The sequence below is a fragment of the Gopherus flavomarginatus genome, chromosome 1 (genome assembly GCF_025201925.1).
Source record: "Gopherus flavomarginatus isolate rGopFla2 chromosome 1, rGopFla2.mat.asm, whole genome shotgun sequence".
Classification (NCBI taxonomy): domain Eukaryota; kingdom Metazoa; phylum Chordata; order Testudines; family Testudinidae; genus Gopherus; species Gopherus flavomarginatus.
The window spans coordinates 48,984,131-49,007,003 of NC_066617.1; the positions used below are offsets into that span (position 1 = coordinate 48,984,131).

Below are 22,873 nucleotides of genomic sequence, written 5' to 3' on the forward strand. Positions count from 1 at the left end.
ATTTCATACAGGCAATGACTTGTTTATTCAGCTCTATATACTATACACTGAAATTTAAGTACAATACTTATATTTCAGTCTATTTATTTTATAATTATATAGTAAAAATGAGAAAGTAAACAATTTTTCAGTAATAATGTGCTTGGTGTGCCTCATCCAGTGCACTAAATGCCCCAATAACTATGTGGGTGAAGCCATACAATCACTATGCTCTCAAATAAACTCTCACAGGGAAATGATAAATGACAAAAACATTATATCACCTGTGGGTGAACGCTTTTAACAAAGAGGTTAGCTAGAGAGTGACTGATCAGTCGTCATCCTCAAAGGAAACCTGCACAACATTTTTGACAGATGAGCCTGGCAGCTTAAATTCATAACTTTGCTAGACACTAAAAATTAATAAAGACACTGGACTCATGACTTACTACAACAATCTGTAACCCACTATCCCTGCTTTTTGTCTTACGATTATAGGGGTGTTAATAGGCCACTTCATCTTGAATGGTCCCTTAGCACATATTCTAATTCCTTATGCCAAATTATCTATTCATCCTTGTATTTAGCTGTGACACTCTGAGTATCTTTCCCAGACGTGAGGAAGAGCTCTGTAACTCAAAAGCTTCTCTCTCACCAACAGAAGTTGGTCCAATAAAAGATATTACTTCACTCACCTTGTTTCTCTAATATCCTGGGACTGACACGGCTACAACACTGCATACTACTGTTTGTTCAAGTTTGTTGTTCAAGTATACAGACATTCAGAATAATTTAGTATTAGTGAGCTATCTAAAAAGTAAAGTAAATCTATTTATTCATGTCTGACTATCAGTGACATCATAGCAGAATTTTTGGTAGCCTTCATGATCTGTTGCTAACTTGAGCACTTAGCAGCTGACCTTCCAGTAGTCTGACATGCCCCATCCATCCATCTTGCTGGTTGTCCACTAGTACCATGAGCATACACCATTCCTTCCATAATAATTTTCTCAAAAAGTGTGCAGTATGCCAGGAAATAAAGAGACAAATGAATTGAGAGCTCTCTCTCTCTCTTACCTCTAAAAACTTTCCTCCCCTCCAGGTTCTTTTTCTTCCTTTTATTCAGAAATGTATAGCCCTCATTTTAGTACTGTTCTGTTTCCCTTTTCCTCTTCTTTTAATGCTTAGGGCTTGTCTTCACTACAGGGTAAGTCGACCTAAGTTAAGTTACTCCAGCTACACGAATAACGTAGCTGGAGTCAACGTAGCTTAGGTCGACTTACCGCAGTGACTTCACTGTACTGCATCGATGGGAGATGCTCTCCCGTCAACTTACCTTAATTTTCTTGGGGAACTGGAGTACCGGGGTGGACCAGAGAGCTCTCTGCCGTCAATTTAGCGGGTCTTCACCTGCTAAATTGATCCCCACTGCAAGGATGGGTGGTACACCCCAGAGTATGGTGAGTAGACCGGGTATACTCCAACTGCAGCACATACATAGAAGGGTTGATGCAACAATTTAATTGGTGAGTGAGGGGTTACACATGGAATTGTTGCTGCAGAAGGAATCTATGGGCAGTAAGATCGATCTCCCACGGTGAAGCTCAGCCCTTAGTATTTTTCTTTTAGGGAAAAAAGATAGGAGTATAGGAGGAAAAGCAAAATAAAAAAGGAAAGAAGACTTTGCTTCTGAACCCACCTAGCCTTCATTTTTGACACCTTCATGGAGGATTGGAGCGTGGTTAGGGTACTACTTTTCCCCATTTAAAGAACTCCACATGGTGTTTGTGGATGTGGACATTAGCCTTTTTTGATAGCTGCAATAGAGATGAATTGATAATAAAGACTACCATTGTTAGAAAGGTATGCACTTGTATCTTCTAGCTCAGATATTTCTCATCCTTTTAGAGAGCAGGGATCAGCTTGCTACCTTCCTAAACTGTGTCAGGGAGATCTCAGGGACCAGCGCTGGTTCATGGACCAGTCATTGAGAAATACTGTCTAGCTTACAAGAAGGCTGGCTATTACTCACCATCAGGAGGTTCAGTGCCATTCTGATATTGGGATTGTCACTTTATCTGACTGCCATATAACAACCTTGTTGTCTCCTCATTCCTTCATATAACAATATGAGTTGAGCTTCTCTGCATCCCAGTGCTCTCCCGTTGGGCCTGGGTCCTTCAAGTGTCACTGTTAAGTAAACTTTGGGTTCTGTCTCAACATTCAATACATATCCTGAATGCATATTAGAAGAGGACAGAAGAAGGACTTAGAAGAAAAGAAAGGTTACTCACTGGCATTTGTTTGTGATAGTTGTTTGTTCTTTCTTATATCTTACCCATTTCCCTCCTGGGTTAGGGTGGTGCTGCTCTCCTGTTCTTCCTTTGCTCTCAACTTTGCTGTCTAACTGGTGAAAAGGGGAGACAGATTGGTACTTCCATAGATAAGTGACAGTATCTCACAAATATTTTTGCCTCGTTGCAGAGCGCCACATCAGAAGATCACTGATTTCCATTGTTTCATTGTGATATTACCCATTGCAATACAAGTATAAGAGGGTAGCTGTGGCAGTCTGTATCTACAAAAACAACAAGGAGTCCGGTGGCACCTTAAAGACTAACAGATTTATTTGGGCATAAGCTTTTATGGGTAAAATTAACAGGGTGTCAAAGTCATTCTTTGCCTTTTTTTTTTTTTTTTTTTTGGTTGCCCTGTAATTCTCTTCAGTGACAAAGTTATTCTTTAGCTATGAGTAATACAATAGACACTTGTTTGCAGCAACACCTTGTAAGAGCAACTGCCTCTTATGAGCAACGTTTCCCCTGGGATCACTTTCCCAACTGTGTCCATTTGATAACAGGAACGTAACCGTCGCATAAAGCAACACATGTACCATGATATCACATCCAGTGGCGGAGTTTGGGGGGCCATGTACGGACATTGCCTCCCCAAACTGCATCTTTGCACTCCCCTTGCGATCCTGCTCCTTCAATGAAGCTCCAGAGCACACATCCCTGTCCACTTGCCCTGCCTGACAGAGCCTGCGTGGAGAGCATGTGTGGGGGAGAGTTTGGGGAGAAGATCTGGAAGAGCGGGATTTTGAGGTGCAGGGAGCTGGGATTGACGGAGCATCCGATGCACATCTGGAATGTTTTCTCCCTTCCTCAGCATCTGGCTTGGTGGGGTTGGGGGTCTGCTAGTTTGCCATGGAGACCCATGCACCCCCTCTTCCTCAGGCACTGAGCTGTCCCCTCCATCTCGGTTGCTGACAGTAGGGTGTGGGTATGCTGTTTTGCAGTGAGGGGTCAGGGCACTGACTTGTCTCCTTCTCTGCTGTCTCTGCTGTCCATGCTAGGAGTCAGCTCCTCCTCCCCTCCCTCATTGGAGGCTGTACACGGTGCCCTCCCCAGCCATCCATCTCTTGCCAGGGTGGAGCACGAACCTCCCAATGGGAGCATCCTCAGCCTGGCCCTGGCAGCCAGGCTTGCTCAGCCATTTTGCCAGCTGGGGGCAGCCCCTGCCAAACACAGTGTTCCCTTGCCCAATTCCCCCCAAACTTGGGGTCCCCCCCACACATACACACACCCCAACTCCCACACACACAATGTGGCTGCCACATCTCTTCCAAAACCCTCTTAACTCTTCATATGCCTTTGGTCAAACACTCCCCATAACAGCAACCACCACTTAGGAGCAGCATAGGGAAAGGGAAATAAGGACAATCCAGGGAATTACAGACAAATCAGCTTAACTTCAGTACCCAGAAAGATAATGGAACAAATAATTAACCAATCAATTTGCAAACATCTAGAAGATAATAAGGTGATAAGTAACAGTTCGCATGTCAGACCAACCTAAGAGCTTTGACAGGGTTACAAGTGTTGTGGCTTGGGCAAAGCAGTAGATGTGGTATATCTTGACTTTAGTAAGGCTTTTGATACTGTCTTACATGACCTTCTCATAAACAAACTAGGGGACTACAACCTAAATGGAGCTACTGTAAGGCGGGTGCATAACTGGTTGGAAAATCATTCCCAGAGAGTAGTTATCAGTGATTTACAGTCCACCTGGAAAGGCATATCAAATGGAGTACTGCAGGGAGCAGTTCTGGGTCTGGTTCTCTTCAATATATTCATCAATAATTTAGATAATGGCATAGAGAGTACACTTATAAAGTTTTCGGATGATACCAAGCTAGGAGGAGTTGCAAGTGCTTTGGAGGATAGGATTAAAATTCAAAAGGATCTGGACACACTAGAGAAATGGCCTGAAGTAAATAGGGAAGGAACAATCTGTCACACACAAATAAAATGGGAAAGCATACTGCAGAAAGGGATCTGGGGATCAGAGTTGATCACAAGCTAAATATGAATCCACAGTGTAACACTGCTGCAAAAAAAAGCAGTTATCATTCTGGGATTTATTAGCAGGAATGTTGTAAGCAAGACACAAGAAGTAATTCTTCCACTCTACTGTGCACTGATTGGGAGTATTGTGTCTAGTCTGGGTGCCACATTTCAGGAAAGATATGGACAAATTGGAGAAAGTCCAGAGAACAGCAACAAAAATGATTAAAGGTCTAGAAAACATGACCTAGGAGGGAAGGTTGAAAAAATTGGGTTTATGTCATCTGGAGAAGAGAAGACTGAGAGGAGATATAACAGTTTTGAAGTACATAAAAGGTTATTACAAGCAGGAGGGAGAAAAAACTGTTGTCCTTAACCTCTTAGGGTAGGATAAGAAGCAATGGGCTTACATTGCAGCAAGGGAGGTTTAGGTTGGACATTAGGAAAAAATTCCTAACTGTCAGGGTAGTTAATCACTGGATTAAATTGCCCAGGGACGTTGTAGAATCTCCATTGTTAGAGTTTTTTAAGAGCAGGTTAGACCAGCACCTGTCAGAGTTGCTCTAGATAATACTCAGCCCTGCCATGGGTTCAGAGGACTGGACTAGATGACCTCTCAAGGTACCTTCCAGTCCTATGATTCTATGATAGCAAAAGGGCATTGATATGTTGCTACTAATGAGTGTCTACTGTAGTACCAACAGAGCTTAGAATTTGTTTTGCGAGGGACTTCGCAAAACAAATACTCATCTCTCTACCCAAAGAATTTGTAATCTAAAATTACAGTTCTCAGTGTTTTTCATAGTGTGGAATACATTTTAATACAGAAACTTCTCAGGATCTGTCTGCTGTTCTACTTACAAATGTTTAGAGCATCTCTTTCTTTGTACAGATGCCTAACACACTGTGGTAATTGCAACAAATAAATGGCCATACTGCGTGAGACCAATGATCCATCTTAGCCCAGTATCCTGTCTTCCGACAGTGGCCATTGCCAGATGTTTCGGGGGAATGAGCAGAACAAAGCAATTATTGAGTGATCCCTCCCCTGTCATAAAGTCCCAGCTTCTGACAATCAAAAGTATAGAGACTCTCAGAGCATGGGGTTGCGTCCCTGACCATCTTGGCTAATAGTCATTAATAGATATATCTTCCATGAATTTATCAAATTCTTTTTTGAACCTATTTATACTTTTGGCCTTCACAGCATCCCCTGTCAATGAGTACCACAGTTTGACTGTGTTGTGTGGAGAAATACTTCCTTTTGTTTGTTTTAAACTTGCTTTCCGTTAATTCATTGGGTGACTCCTGGTTTGTGTGTTATGTGAAGGGGTAAATACACTTTCACTTTCTCCACACCATTCATGATTTTATATACCTCTATAATATCCCCCCTTAGTCATCTTTTTTCCAAGCTGAACAGTCCCAGTCTTCTTAATCTCTCCTCATATGGAAGCTGTTCAATCTCCCTAATCATTTTTGTTGCCCATTTCTCTACTTTTCGCATTTCTAATATATCTCTTTTGAGATGGGGCCACCAGAATCACATGCAGTGTTCAAGGTGTGGGTGTGGCATGGATTTATATAGTGGCTTTATGATATTTTCTGTCTTATGTATCCCTTTCCTAATGATTCCTAACATCATTAGCTTTTTTTAACTGCTGCTGCACTTTGAGCAGTTGTTTTCAGAGAACTATCCAATATGACTTCAAGATCTCGTTCTTGAGTGGTAGCAACTAATTTAGACCCCATCATTTTGTATGCATTCTTGGGATTAGGTTTCCCATGTGCATTATTTTGCATTTATCAACACTGAATTTCATCTGTCATTTCTTGCCCAGTCACCCAATTTTGTGAGATCCCTTTGTAACTCTTCACAATCAGCTTTGGACTTAACTATCTTGAGTAAGTTAGTATCGTCTGCAAACTTTGCTACCTCACTGTTTACCTTTTTTCCATATCATTTATGAATGTGTTGAACAGAACAGGTCCAAGTACAGATCCTTGGGGGACCCTGCTATTCACCTCTCTCCATTGTGAAAACTGGCCATTTATTCCTACCCTTTGTTTCCTATCTTACTGATCTATGAGAGGACCATCCCTCTTACCTCATGACTGCTCACTTTGCTTAACTGCTTATGAAAAAAAATATATTTAGGGAATTAGAATCTATTTTTGGCTGTCTGTATATTTTTAGAAATAAGGAAGAGCTAGCAGCATGTAACAGACCACTAGCACATACTTCAGACTAGCAGTCACCCATGGACCACAGTTAGAGAACCTCTAATCTAAAATATAGAAATAACAAAATCATTGAGGGAAAGAACAGGATGAGGAGGGGAAGAACAGTTATATCAATAAGATCACATGGTGACTCAGTTCAGGTACATTTCTGAGTAATTAAAAATTAAGTTTATCACTGCTTAAAAAAAAGTCATGTCAGAAACTTTAATTTTTAGTCTTTTAAGAAAATTAAACATTTTTTATGTATGTAATAGTCTGCAACATCCAAAGTTCATTGAAAAAATGTTCCTGTAGTTTCTTATTGAGACCATATTTACATTTTATGGCACACTATAAAGATTATGTTTCTGCATTTATGAAATATATTTGCAAGACTCGTTTAGATTGCTTTTCTAGGTTGTCAACAGCTATAACTAAAATTAAACTTTGTTAGTGGAGAATGGGGAATCCAAAATAAGTGGTTTAAAATTATCTTGGACCATAAAAGGCTTTTTCCTTAATGCCAAAAGAAGTGAAAGAACCAAAACCCCAAGTGTTACGAATGCAATGTGTGTTCAGCATCTATACAGAGAGCCATCCACTGCAGAGTGTAGTGAAGTGTACATAGTTCTGAGCAATGTGAGCAAGTGTCAGTGTCCAGGCCTAGATGTAAGAAAATAGTATTACTTTCTCAGCCAGCTGCTTAGTACCTCATGACTTAACATATTCTGGGCAATGTTCTTGCCAGTCCACCCACTGCTCTCAGTTTATTCATCTTGTTGGACTGTGAGTAACAAAGCACTGTGTTAAGCAGCTCTAATGGTAACTCATCTGTGTACTCTGAGTCCTTGTCCACATCTCATGCAGGATTGACCGTAAAAGAATTCACATTTACTAAATAAATAAATCAATATTTTCAGAACAAACATACGATTTTACTTCTATCTTAACATCAGTTTTCCAATATCAAAATTTATTTTTATTTTCTAGACCTGGAGCCAAAACAGTAGATGAAAGGAACAAGGTACTGTAAAATAGCTTACTACACAAAAATATTGCTTTAAATGTTAAGCATTTATATAGCACTTTTTAAGCACTCATAAATGGGCATGGTGTTTCACCAGATATGTAAATCACTATCCCTTCTCTGACGAGTTTACAGTCTATCATGTTTGAGACCACAATGTGTGGGAAATAGTTGAATAAATGAGTATTGTTTTTGTTATAATGTATGGTAATTTACAATATTTCTTACTAATGAAATTATGTCTTGTATGTAGATTGGCAAACAGATGGATGTTGCAGATGATTTTGATGAATTAACACAGTCTTCTGATACAGCTACAGAGGACTTAGAGTTGCCTGCTTCAGCCTACAGAGATGCTATGTTGCTGATAGAACAGCTTAGTATGGATGGCAAAGGTAGAAGAGTTATGTTTCAATAGCAACTGAAGACAAGTGATTACAATTCATTACTGCTTTTCACCTGTGTGTCTTTGAATTCTTATTGTAAATTCAAGCACAAATTTTTAAATCCTAGGTATTTCTAGCTATCTGTTCCCAAACTTATTGTCTCCTTTGATCATAAAGAAGGATACATTCCCTGAGAGCCCTGGCTGTCTGAAGCACTGATTCAGTCAGGGTAGTAAGTCAGGATAACCCTCATAGACTGGCTAAAAGAACCTATTCCACCTCTAAAGAGTCTCTAAAAGCCCCAGAGCCAGAAACACAACAGGGGAAGGGAAAATTCCCAGCACAGGTATTAAGGGAGATAGCCTCTTAGAGTACGTCTACACGCAATTAAAAACCTGCAACTGGCCCATGCCAGCTAACTCAGGCTCAGGGGACTCAAGCTAAGGGGATTCTTAATTGCAGTTTAAACATTCGGGCTCAGGCTGCAACCTGAGCTCTGGGAGCCTCCTACCTTGTCCCTAGAGTCTGGGCTCCAGCCCAAGCCTGAATGTCTACACCGCAGTTAAACTGCCTGTTATCGCACGCTCTGCAAGCCTGAATCAGCTGCCATGGGCGAGCTACAGAGTTTTAATTGCAGTAGAGACATATCTACAAAGACGCCACAGAATCTCCTCCCCATTCTCTATATATTTGCTGAGCTTTAGCTAGATATTTTCCTTTTCTCCCCATTATTTGTCTAGCTTCCACAAGCAGCAGACACTACAGAAGGGTCACCTATTAGTGTTGACACTTTAAAGAGACAATGGTATCCAGTATTGCAGCAGCAGAGGGCTCCTTTATCTCATCCCCACAGCTGGGTATGTGGCCTCTGTAATACCTTTGTCAGAGGAAGTAGAGATCAAACTTAATATCTGTCTCCAGTTTGCACAGAAGTCATATAGCTTTACTGTATAGTTTTTATAGCAGTGGTTCTCAAACTTTTTTTCTGCGGACCGCTTGAAAATTGCTGAGGGTCTCGGCGGACCACTTAATGATCTTTCCAAATGTTGTTTATACCATTAGCTAACTATTGTAAAGCACTTTGGATAAAAGCGCTATATATAAAAAAGTAATAATATTTAACTTTTTTTGTTCTACAAATAAAAGCACACAACTCATATTTTAATATTAGTAGTCTTACCTTTCTAATGCGATGGATGTGCCCTCTCTCCCCTGCCATGGCAGCCCCTGAGCTGAGGCTGGGAAGGAGGGGAGGGCTCTCCCCTGCCACAGCAGCCACAGAGCTGAGGCTGGGAAGGAGGGCCATCTCTCCCCAGGAGCCACAGCCATGGAGCTGGGGAAAGTCACCTCTTTCTTGGCCGCCTCAGCTCTGCACGTCCCAAATTCCCCTCTTCTCACCCCACTGTCCCCTCCCACCTATCCCCTATTCCCCCCATGGCCACCACTTCATCTTACATGTGCATCTTCTCAGGGTCCAGGCGCCTAATTAGTGGAGCCACGCCTGTGCAGCTCCACTAATCAGGTGGGTGGCCCTTCATTCTCTTGTGTGTGGCCACCAAGGCATGCACCTCAGAGGGAACTATCTGCGGACCACAGTTTAAGGACCTCTGCTCTACAGTATCTTTACTTAAAACAAGCAATGACCACTTAACATGCCACAAAATTTCCCTATCGAGTAATAGAGTATTACAAGGAGAGATTCACCCAGGCATAAAAGACAGTTAGGTGCCCTTTATGCCTTTGAAAATCTCCTTCTCACTGTAAAAGCATGCATTTTGTCGTATATAAAAGTTATTGAACTGGACTTAAATCATGCATTCACAGTCACTGGAGGTGTAAAATGTTTTATGTACACACATGCACACCGAGTATGTATGTGTATAATCTGGTTCGTACTTCGCATAATGAAATAAAAATGAAAATAAAATTTTAACTTTGCACTTTTAATGTAAATGATCGTTTATATATTTTATATAAGTTATACAGTGAACAGAAGTATTTTTAGAAAGTATTTCTTCTTCGTCAGGGATGTAAATGAAATCTAAAAGCAAGTATTATGTAAGCATTTGTTATGTTTGTTATATTGAATAATACTGAAAGAGATATTTACATTTGTTTCCAGATACAGTATAGAAAATGAAAGCAATCAGAAGTGCTTTTGATTTTTTGCAAATTGAAATGGGCACATATCTTTACATTATTGATTTTCTTCACAAAGCAGATTCTATTAGTCTCTTGAAAATTCAGAACTTACTTCATGGATATGAACGATTAATAGACCGTGAAAAGGGCCGCTATACACAGCTCTTGGGAAAAGTAAGAAAGCTGGAGAATGAAAAGAAAGAGCTACAAACAGTATTGGACGAGACCAGAGAATTGAAATCCATGCTGGATCACCACAAAATGGAATGGGAAAGCGATGTCAGCAGTCTCAAGTATGGAATCTTAAATTCTAATAAGCATTTTACCAGGTTACTTTGTCCAAATGCAAATAACAAAAGGGATGCTGGAATTAAAGTCAATGAGACGATCAACATGCATTTCAGTGTTGTGCACATTCTTAAATACTTTGCTAGATTGGACTAGTTCTCAGCATTTTACAGCCTCAAGCTCAAAATTGTTTGGTCAAAAACTTACTGTTTGATAGTAGTTCTGTCTGGAAAGTCTACCAGATATTCTCCATGCAATATTTTGTTCAGCTAATTGTTGTAATGTGGAAAGGGAGGGATTGATTTCCTTGGGGCTGAAGCTGCCCTTTTGCCTCCCTCTGCTATCTCTTGCTCAGCTAAATCTCGCACCATACAGTTTCCCCCTTCTTGGCTGCCATGGTGAGACCTACCCCTGTAACCTCTGTCACACTAACCATAAACAATCCAGTGTACACCTTATATTAAAGAGACTGTGTGGTGATATGCTTCTGGTAGAGTTTCCCAGTAAGGTCTGTTCCAGGCTGTTGTTTTTCCAATCTTCAGAAACAAGTTGCTTATTTACAAAATTAGGACTTCCTAGACATTTTCTATATAGGACTATGAGTACACATAGTGCTTTACAGACAAATGTGACCAATCCCTGCCCCAAAGAATGACAGCAAACAAAAAGGAGATGGAGAGAGTATGGAAAAATGAGGGTTCTTTGAGTGGCTATGCTATTCCCACTTATGAGTATTGCACTGCCTAGTGGAGCCTAATAGTAGAACTTTCTCAAAGCAGTGTCTGTTAGTCCTCACACACCGTCTCCTAGCCTTCCCCTCAGTGTTTCCAAACATTCTGAGGGTAAGCCTTTCTAAGGGGGCACAGGTGCCCCCTACCACCTCAGTTCCTTCCAGCCGCTGTGCCAGACAAAAATGAACTACTCCAGTCTGTTCAGGTCTGGGTTTTCTCCAGTTCTTACTGGAGCATTGCCCCCCCTCCCCCCAAACTGAATATGTCACAGAGGCGATGTATGAGGCAAGCATCCAGATTTCTCCCTTAGCCCTGCTTCCTCTCTGCGAAGAAACTTTGGGGGGCAGGAGGTGGGCAGCGACACAAGGCACTCTGTGCCTGCCAGTCAGTTTGCTCATGTAGGTTGTATACGGGGAGGACAGAGATCAGCTTCTGTTGATTCACTGCACAGTCCACGTGGGGAAACTGACCAGCAGGCACAGAGCGCCTGGCATTGCTGCTTGTCCCCTCTCCCTCATCCCCCTAAGGGGGCACAGAGGAATGTTGAGGGGTTTCAGCCAGGTGTTCTCTGCTAGCAGGTAAGTTTCACCTTCATGATCTTTGTAAGGGGAGGGCAGGAAAGCAGCGACCCAGGAGAACCAGGCAGCACAGCTGCTTCCACAGAGTGCAGCCCAGGTGACTGACAGAGTGGATTACTCTTGGGAGAATTGGAATTCTGCACCTAGCTCAGTTGCTGGGGGAGACGGGGGAGACTGGGGCTTCCTCTTCCCCTTGAGCAGCTGGGGCAGGTCAGACCCACCCCAGGAAGCGCTGTATCCCTCCCCCACTTCCTGCCCACATCACTCCTCAGTCACAGGGAGAAAGGGTCACTGTATGGGAAGCTGCCCCCCATGTCCACATAACCCCCTTGCATTCGGACCCCCCCTCCCTCCACACACACACACACACACACACACACACACACACACACACACACACAGAACCTCTCCCACTGAGCCCCCTGCCTCATTGAGCCACCTTCCTTGCACTTGAATCCCTATCCCACCCAGCCTTGTCCAGAACTAAAGACCCCCACCAAGCCCCAGCCCTCCCACCAAGCCTCACTCCACCAGTCTTTGTCCCCTCTCCAATTATATAGAAGTCAAATTATGCCTATGGTGATAAGTATAAGTTAGTTATTAGTTCAGTTCTGGGTTATGGTAGAACCGAAGAAAAAGAAGCTGAGTTTTAAGCCCAGCTGTCTTCCTGGCTTCAGATGACCACATTCAGTGTCTGAAATGCTTGGGAGACAACCTCTTTCCATGTGGGTGTTCCATCTGCTGGACTTTCACACCCAGAGCTCTTGATAAGAGGCACAACAGATTACAGCTGCTGCTCCCTAAGGAGCCCCTTGAGGCCAAACCATCCAGTTGCAGAAACATGTTGGATCCAAGGTCTAAGAGGCCAGTCTTGGCTCCCGTGACTTTCTCCAGCAAACTGAAGAACCTTAAGGGTGCCAGGAAGTCTGTTCTGGCTATGTCAGTTCTAAGGAAGAAAGCAAGGGTGAAGACAAGCACAATTAGCAGTGACAGATCAGTCAAGGAAGATCAAACTTTGGGCTCCCACCTGCGCAGTATCTGAGTAGTACGTATTGGGGGTGGGTGTAATTTTGTTTTTGTTACTGTTCACATAAATAGCCTGTTTTTAGAAGTTGATTTTTGTGTAACAGATAAGTATTAGTATTTAAAAGGACACTTTAGGTTGATCCATAATTTGGCATACTTTTGTTTTTCTTTTCTATTTACCAAATCCTTATACACGCTTTATTTTCGTAACAAATATTTTAATGTTGTTTTTTTAAATAAAATGACAAGTAAATGAATACCAGCTCTACACTCATGAGCAGCTGTAGTCTAGCACAGTTACAGTAAGTATGGCATTGAACCCTTTATCTCTGAAGTTCAGACTCAGATGTTGCATGTCAATGTTTTTTATCACAGGACACTTTGTCTTCCTTACTATTTGTAAAGTTTGGAATTCACACTCTGAAATATGAATCACTTATGTATTAGTATCAGAGGGGTAGCCGTGTTAGTCTGGATCTGTAAAAGGAGCAAAGAATCCTGTGGCACCTTATAGACTAAAAGACGTTTTGGAGCATGAGCTTTCGTGGGTGAATACCCACTTTGTCAGATGCATGTAGTGGACATTTCCAGGGGAGGTATATATATGCAAGCAAGCTAGAGATAACAAGGTTAGTTCAATCAGGGAGGATGAGGACCTGTTCTAGCAGTTAAGGTGTGAAAACCAAGGGAGGAGAAACTGGTTTTGTAGTTGGCCAGCCATTCACAGTCTTTGTTTAATCCTGAGCTGATGTTGTCAAATTTGCAGATGAACTGAAGCTTAGCAGTTTCTCTTTGAAGTCTAGTTCTGAAGTTTTTTTGCTGCAGGATGGCCACCTTAAGGTCTGCGATACAGTGGCCAGGGAGGTTGAAGTATTCCCAGACACCACGGTGCAAATATGTGATGGTCACATTAACACCACCCTATACCGAAAACCTACGGACTGCTATGCCTACCTTCATGCCTCCAGCTTCCAGCCCAGGCACATCACACAATCCATTGTCTACAGCCAAGCACTGAGGTACAACCGCATCTGCTCTAACCCCTCAGACAGAGACCACCACCTACAAAATCTCCACCAAGCATTCTCAAAACTACAATACCCTCATGAGGAAACAAGGAAACAGATCAACAGAGCCAGACGTGTACCCAGAAGCCTCCTACTGCAAGACAAACCCAAGAAAGAAACCAACAGGACTCCACTGGCCATCACATACAGTCCCCAGCTAAAACCCCTCTAACGCATCATCAGGGATCTACAACCCATCCTGGACAATGATCCCACACTTTCACAGGCCTTGGGTGGCAGGCCAGTCCTCGCCCACAGATAACCTGCCAACCTGAAACATATTCTCACCAGTAACTGCACACCACACCATAGGAACTCTAGCTCAGGAACCAATCCATGCAACAAACCTCGATGCCAACTCCGCCCACATATCTACACCAGCGACACCATCACAGGACCTAACCAGATCAGCCACACCATCACCGGTTCATTCACCTGCACGTCCACCAATGTAATATACGCCATCATATGCCAGCAATGCCCCTCTGCTATGTACATCGGCCAAACTGAACAGTCTCTACGGAAAAGGATAAATGGACCAAATCAGATATTAGGAATGGCAATATACAAAAACCTGTAGGAGAACACTTCAACCTCCCTGGCCATGCTATAGCAGACCTTAAGGTGGCCATCCTGCAGCAAAAAAACTTCAGGACTAGACTTCAAAGAGAAACTGCTGAGCTTCAGTTCATCTGCAAATTTGACAACATCAGCTCAGGATTAAACAAAGACTGTGAATGGCTTGCCAACTACAAAACCAGTTTCTCCTCCCTTGGTTTTCACACCTCAACTGCTAGAAGAGGGCCTCATCCTCCCTGATTGAACTAACCTCGTTATCTCTAGCTTGCTTGCATATATATACCTGCCCCTGGAAATTTCCACTACATGCATCTGACGAAGTGGGTATTCACCCACGAAAGCTCATGCTCCAAAACGTCTGTTAGTCTATAAAGTGCCACAGGATTCTTTGCTGCTTTTATGTATTAGTAGTTACAAATACTTGGAAAATCTTCAGCACGATCTTAAAGCAACCATTTCCTCATATACAATAAGATTTCTCCTGTTGTCTAATGATTTGTGATATTGGTTAAAATATCTAAAAAGTCACCCAATATTCAAATGCTTTATTATTCACGTCATGGAACAAGGAAACATACCATGCATTGTTTTTGTCATTGTTCACTGTCTCTATACTTATAGATAACTGGATTCAGTTATCAGAAAAGAATAAAAATAAAATTGCTAAACTCTCCTCAAGGCCTTCATTCTCTGTTAACCTACAAATTAAATCAGGGGTAGGCAACCTATTGCATGTGTGCCAAAGGCGGCACGTGAGCTAATTTTCAGTGGCACTCATACTGCCCGAGTCCTGGCCACCGATCCTCGATACATTGAACACTATCCGCTGATGTGACGGGCAGTATAGACGTATCCTTAGTTTACTGGTAGTATTAGTATACTTACTATTTGGAACTCCTCGTGAATATTACAGGTTCAGAGTAAAGATATTTCAGGCAGCTGCTAAGTTTTACCTTAGTTAGATTGTGGGCCATATCTTCAACTATAGTAAAGTGTCATAGCTCCACTGATTCACACTAGCTTGAGAATCTGGCCATATGTTTTATTTCTAAGTTAATTGCTCTGTTTTAATATGCTTTGTTCCATATTATTAGTAGAATGACTCAACATTTTGGATAGTACCTTTTTGGAAGGGGCCAGGGAGAATCTCTTCCTTTCTCATCTCCGTGGTTTGGGATAAGATATAGGATTAGTTTGTTATAAAGCTTACATACTGGTGAATTTCTGTGTTATGTGTCTTCATCAAAACTTTTGTATAGCTGGCACCTCTGAATGAGGTTACAATTTACTTTAAAAGTCAGTTTAAGAGTCACAAGATAAGAATTGAAGGTGGTTGGGATTTTAAAAATGTGCTGCTTCTGTTTGTTTGTTCTTCAAGCTACATACTGTGCAATATTTCTCTTTACCAAATTTTTAAGTGGGCTGAAATATCAACAGTTGAAATTCATGATGGGTGCAAGCATGTTCCAGGGTTTTGCTTTTAAAATAATGTTGTGTTAAATACCAGATTTACTTTGAAACAAGAAGAAGAAAGGAGAATGAGTACAGAAATGCTGTATGAAAAAAACAGAGAACTGCTTAGAAAGAAAGAAGATCAGTACTGTAAAGAGATGGAGGAGAAACAACAGCTTGAGCTAACCCAAAGGAGTCTAGAAATGGAGTTGAGAACATTGAGAAATCACTTGAAACAGGTTATTATTTATCAAATCTTAAGATATGTAGTTCAACACAATTTTCTTATATATGTTACTTCCCATTTGTTTTAATTCAGATGTGCTCTTCTAATATGTTTTAAGAAATGAGTTTTAAAATATAAAGTCAAACGTTTACAATGGCGGTATATAATTCATGCTCATGAAACTATGATTCTCTTTCAAGGGCTGGCTGTGCAGATTCCAGCACTTGTTCTGAGAATGCATATGCTACTATGCTGCTTCTACAGATCTACTCCATGTTATTTTTTTAATTTTTCTCAGACCGATCATATTGTTAATTGAATATAGGCATAAAAGGGACTGTAGTCCCAGCAGCCCTCAGTTTCTATTATCTGACAACAATCCTGATCTGTGGGGAGGCTTATTCAGACCCCTAATGGTCACTGCTTTCCAGATGCTATTAAGCTTGTGGTACTAAGGCATGTTCAAAAATGTGGATATGCCAGGGTGGTATACTCGAAGAACTTCTTAATCTTCTTATTGACTCTCTAAAGTGAAGAAGATAAATATCTGATAATTGTTCTGTTTTGGTTCTTGACAACAATATTTCTCATTTCACCCTGCTTCATTGAATTTAGAGGAATGACAAATGTGTATCTTGTTTCTTTGTAACCTTATGATTGAGAACAAACAAGAAATTGAGTTATAAAGATAGGCAGGTGTGGAGAAATTTTTAGTGACATCATAATTAGCCATGAAAGTAAAGCTCTAGTGTTTTGTGATGTCAGATGAACACAGCAAGAGAGACAGATGCAGATATGGATCTATTGTTATTTATAGTATTTCCATTTTTTTATTTTTCCATAATAAATTGATTACAAATTTGTAAAATTAAGTAGAACAACATGTTAGCTTACTGATTTTATTTTAAATTTGCCATATTTGCTGTTTGAGTTCAATTTTAAGAATAGTTAAAATACGTGCCTATTTTTAGAGCTTATGAGATAGACATAGAGCTTATGAACAAACATCAAGAAATTAAGGAAGGTTTTTGTCTCACTTCAGGACACTCTGTTAAGTTCCCCGGGTCTTATATTTCTTTTATAATTTTTTCCTGGGATCCCATTATCTCCAGCATAATATTTTGTTTCAGAATTTGGAAGAGAAGATCTTTAACAAACTGAAAAAAATGTGGATTTAAGAAATATTTGTGAAGACTGCAGTTGTGTTGCTCGAAAGTGGATATTCTCAGAGGTTAGAGTACTAGGAAATTTCCTTTTGACTTCTGTCTGTGTGGATTATAGCAAGTGATCTGGCAGATCTAGAATTAATAGAATGAAGAAAGTTATTCAGCCTCATCAGGAGCCCATTTCTTCTTTCTCTAGTCCTCCTCTTAGAGGCTCTGTTGCCTCTACTCCTTTGTGTAGAGCACATGTTCCCAGCAGATTTGAAAGCAGATTTCCTTCCCCTCTTCTATCATTTTCTATTCCTCCTGTGAGAGAGAACTCTCGTAAAGGGATTAGTTTTCCTTCAACTACATTAGACCTGGGGTTCAAGAGGAAAACACCTCAGGAAATACAAGGCCTTGTGAATACTGTTCGAAAAATGGTAAGAATTTTGTGTCCTTTGGTGACGTTCTAGCTGTGAGAACTGTATGTGTCATTTATAGAGCCCTGCAAATCTGCAGATATCCACTTTATATCCGCAGACCATGTTTGCAGATCATGGGTGGATGCAGACTCAAATTTTGTATCTCGGCAGGGCTCTAGTTATTTAGACTTTTAAAATGGAAGTAGGGTGTCCATTCTTGCAAAATAATTCTTTATTCAATACCAAACACTAGAAAATTCATTTACCCTTATTTGATATTACCCTTATTTGGATATTCACCCACGAAAGCTCATGCTCCAATACGTCTGTTAGTCTATAAGGTGCCACAGGACTCTTTGCTGCTTTTGCAGATCCAGGCTAACACGGCTACCCCTCTGATAGGTGATACTAGGTGATCAAATTGTTTAATTGTAGATTCATTATTACATTTAGCGTACCAAATTAGTTTTCCATGAAAAGTAACCTGCTCATCCAAGATGACTGGAGGTTTTTTGTTACAGCTTTAGAAATAATCTAAAATTGTCCAATTAGTTCAGCTTAAGAAGTAAGTGACAAAGAATATTGAGAATATCACTTTAAATTGAAAAGATCATTTGATTTATTTTTTCTCTTATTTTCAGAAAACACGCACAGAATTTTTGTGCATTTCTGACTTGCATTTCAGTGTCAGTCTTCACCTAATGTTGACAGATTTTTTTTTTAAAAAAGCAAAACGTCAAAGCTATGAATTCGTGGTCTCTATTTCTGAGAAATAGTTTTTATTGGGCTTGTATAGTTAGTTGATACTCAATGAGGCACTGACTTTATAAAATAAGAATAATGATTTCTATAGTAAAGGATTGGGTATTTCAGATATGATTATTAAGCTATTGAAACACTCATACTGTATTTATGAGGTGTGTACCATTCAACTGTCTGCACACGATCTCATGGATCTTTTCACTAGGCTTGACCTACTTATAACCTTCAGCGTTGAAAAGTATTTAACATTAAGGCTTCTTTACCATTGAACATTCTTAAAATCAGCCTGCATACCAACTTATCCTCAAAACATAATAGCAATTTCCCATTGTGACTTTTAGGCCTTGTCTTCTCTGGAGAAACTTACTATGGTAAGAATAGCATGGTCCTCCTACTACACTTGTAGATCACATCCTATTCTTACACCTGCGAGATCCAAATTGTTTTCATTGGTGCCAACTACCATTTAGATTAGACTTGTTTTCAGTAGGAATAAATACTAGATTAGTCTGAACAATTTCAGTTTCTACAGGTTTAGTGCAAATGTGGATGGAACTAGTATGGTTCAGAATAAAATGGTTCAGGTGGTCTTTTTGTTACTGTCCCACATTGCATCATCAATATTTTGAAATCTCCCAGAATCAATTGCTTCTGGAAGCTGTGCCGGGAACTGTATGATCAGTACACAAAAGGCATCTGAAATGGTTTAGAATAGACTTTGTGGATGTTGCGAAAACTGCAACATTTCAGGACACCAGTAAGCATGGCTAGTATGGACACACTGAACTGTTTGTACAACAATTTGACAAAGTCTTGGATTGAGCACAAGTATATAAATCCCATTTTGGCGAAGCACTGAAGTCCTGTTCTGCACAGCATTTAAGCATGTGCTTAACTTTAAGCACATACCTAAGTTCTATTAAAGTCAAGATGCTATACATTTCTGAGGTTTAATGTCTTAACTAAATTTTGCTGTACATTACTGTGCAATGATATTAAGAACTTGACTTTTAGCTAGGTCTCAGTTAAGGCTTTGAGATTGCAAATGCAATTACTTGTGTATTTTGTGTGGCAATCAGGAGTTTAATCAGCAATTGCAGTAATTACTGCAGGTGCAGTAATTGTATTTGCAACTTTAAGCCCATAATTTGGGGACATATTTTGAAAGTTCAGAGCTATGTTTACTTGTGACTACTTTCATCTTTGAAAGAAAAATTTATTACAAAAATGTTTTTTTTTTAATGTTTGGGCTGATCTAAATATTGGACATTTTTTTCAGTTGACTGTTAAAAGTAGATCAGGTAGAGAATATTAAATGCTGTCTTTTCAAGATAGACTTCCATCCTATATGCATCCTAAGGAAGCAGACATAGCTGAAAGAAGTGTTCTTTAGGCAAATGTACAGAACCTCTTCATGTATAGGTGAGGAAGCCATGATGAAAAGAATAATTATTACTATATCTAGTATATTCTTCCAATATTAAAATGTTTAAAATATGTTTTTTTTGTGTTAGGTTGAAGAAGAACGTAATGAAACCCAGAGACAGCTCTCTCAAGAACAGAGTGCCAGAGCTCTACAAGAGGGTATTTTGAACAATCATCTTTGGAAACAGAAAGAAATAGAAGAAGAGACTAAAATAACAGTAGCTAAAAGTTCAGAAGTAAGCAGTGTTCTGTCCAGTTCAAGTAAACTTACACACAGGGGTGGCCCCAGGCCCCAGCACACTAAGCGCATGCTTGGGGCGGCAAGCCGCATGGGGTGCTCTGCCGGTCGGCATGAGGGCGGCAGGCAGGCTGCCTTTGACGGCCTGCCTGCGGAGGGTCTGCTGATCCCGCGGCTTCAGCGGACCTCCTGAAGGCAGCCTGCCTGCCATGCTTGGGGCGGCAAAATGCCTAGAGCCGCCCCTGCTTACATAGTGTTCATTATTAAGTGTAAACAAAGGATATTTTGCTAATTGTGTTGACTTAAAATGCCATCCTTTGCCAGAATATTTACAATATATAAAAGTAATATAGTTTTGTAAACATTGCTATCTTTGTTTCACTTTCAGATTTAAAATTGGTATGCTGTGGATGGCAGTATCCACCAAATACTCTTAGAAAATTTGTAAAGTAAAAAGGACTTTTCTCAACTTCAGTCATCTGCTTATTTTTCTGACATTATTCTGAAATGTTTTCTGTTGTTTATTTGTAAACTGAGCAAATTTGGTAAATAAGCCACTGAGAGACAAACGTGGAATCCAGGAACACCATTTTTACAGTCACTTTTGAGAGTGTAACTTCATCTTCAAAGTAATGTGATTACATTTAACATGCCTGAGCTTGACACAGTGAGAAGCTGTTTGTCAGGAGCACTCCAACTTTTGGTCATAATTCTTCCTCACCACACTACCCAAAATTCTCGGTACAGTGGATGAATTATCCCTTTCCAGAGCAAAAGAGATTACATATACATCTCCTATTTGATTATTATCTGAGTACATTATGCTGTTTGAATGATTGGAAGACTACGTACCTAAGCTTCACTAATATGGGAAAGAAGAGAGAGGGAAGGAAAACTAAGTATACATGGAAAAACCACACTTTAATGCCAAGATAATACATAAAGTTTAAAGATATAGTATATATATTCAAACAGAAGTCAGAGAAGGAGATAATAAATTGGAAAGTAATAACACAATGAATCAGGAGAGCTTGGTTCTGTTGCTGATTCTGCAAATGGGATAACAAGCCTAAACCACAATTTTAAAGGAATATAAAGACACACCCATATACACTAAAGCGTACATGTACTCAGTAACACTGTAATGTATTTTAAAGGCTTTAGATTTAAAATATTTAAAGAGTTTGTTTATATTATTGTTGATATAAAAAGACACTTGAATGTGGCTTACTGATTTGGTTGCTGAATAGTATCTTACAGTTCCAGTGAGTTCATCCACTAAAAGATAATGTGGGTTCAGAGCCTTTTCAGCCAATTAGATTGTAGTTTATAAAGCTATTTTAAGTAAGTTAAGGTTGATTATTAGAAAACATCAAAATGCATGTTTGTTCTCAGTTTTTTGAAATTTAACTCCTCTCCTTTCCTTCCCCCCCTCACCTCTGTTTATATGTTCTCAATTACTCAGGTACCTGATAATCAGAGAGAAAAGGATCTGTTACACAAAAATCAGATACTGCAAGATGAAATTGCTATACTAAGACTAGAGCTTGATCAAATAAGAATTCGGCACCAGGAGGAAGAAACCAAATATTTAGAAGAAAATGAGGTCTTGAAAGAAAAAAATGAAGATCTTAGGAAGGAGCTAAAACTCAATGAGGAGGCTTTGACACAAACAGTTTTTCAGTACAATGGACAGCTGAATGTATTAAAGACAGAATCTGCAATGTTAACTTCCAAAATAGAGCATGCAAAAGAAAATAAAGATAGACTGGAGACAGAGATGGAATCATTCCGTTCCCGTTTGAACTCTGCTGTTCAAGAAGTTGAATGCTGTCGGAAATCAAAAAGTGATGTTGAGCGAACACTACAAAGAGAGCGTGATGAATGGCTTCGTTTGCAAGACAAGCTCAATCATGACCTGTCCAATCTGCGAGACACGAATAATATCTTGTCTCAACAGCTTAGTAAAGTCGAAACTAAAGCTAACAGTCTAGAAAATGAACTTCACCATGTAACACACACACTTAGAGAAAAAACTTTGCTTTTAGAAAGTACTCAAAGAGATCTAAGTCATGCACAATGTCAGGCAAAAGAACTTGATCATGCCCGACAAATTGAGAAGGATCAAATGAACAAATGTATTGTAAAACAGGAATCTATGCAAGAACGATTGGCACAGCTCCAAAGTGAAAACGTCTTACTCCGGCAGCAATTGGAAGATATGCAAAACAAGGGGATCATCAAAGAAAAAGTTGTGAGTGATGTCCAAGACAGATTTAGTGATATATTCAGTAAACTTAGAGCTGATACTGAAAAGCAAGTTCATATGATGGAAGAGAGAAATAAGGAATTAATCACAAAATGTAATAATTTAAGGGAGCAAGTCTTTAAATACGAAACAGAGAAAGTAGAAAGAGAGGTAAGTGTATAAATTTCAAACAGTGATTTGAGTTTTACCATTTATTCACTGAAGGTCCCATAACAATGTTTAACATTTTCCCTTGTAAAATTTTGAAATACACCAGCTGGAAAAAATAATTGTGTAATTTACTTACAGGGGAATGCGCTTATCTGTTTCGTACTTGGAAGAGTAATAGCTTGTGGCAAATAAATCCCATCTCTGCTTTCCCTCACCTATGTATTCTGCTCAGAAGATTTGAGCAATGACGTCCAAATTCAGACTGTTCAAGGATAAACCACTTTGTCTACAAGTGTGATCTCCTTTCAGTTTCTACCTAGTGGTATTTGTGCATCATGGAATGGAAATTAAAACTTTACAAACAGTGCAAGAAGTTCCAGATAGCATTAGACTGGAGTGGCTTGGAACAAAG

The 22,873-nt window shown here is 40.0% G+C and overlaps 1 protein-coding gene across 11 annotated transcripts in view; it reads left to right on the plus strand.

Moving 5' to 3' along the window:
• Positions 1-22,873, plus strand: part of ANKRD7 (ankyrin repeat domain 7) — a 195,886-nt gene that overhangs the window by 96,949 nt on the left and 76,064 nt on the right. For 9 of the 11 annotated variants that reach the window (XM_050935977.1, XM_050935979.1, XM_050935982.1 and 6 more), the window contains 6 exons: positions 7,539-7,572; positions 7,829-7,970; positions 10,180-10,396; positions 15,880-16,063; positions 19,894-20,040; positions 21,508-22,461. In XM_050935977.1, the coding sequence (XP_050791934.1) occupies positions 7,539-7,572; positions 7,829-7,970; positions 10,180-10,396; positions 15,880-16,063; positions 19,894-20,040; positions 21,508-22,461 (1,678 nt within the window). The remainder of the gene's footprint in view (positions 1-7,538; positions 7,573-7,828; positions 7,971-10,179; positions 10,397-15,879; positions 16,064-19,893; positions 20,041-21,507; positions 22,462-22,873) is intronic. The other 2 variants (XM_050935978.1, XM_050935981.1) reach the window with 1 other exon arrangement.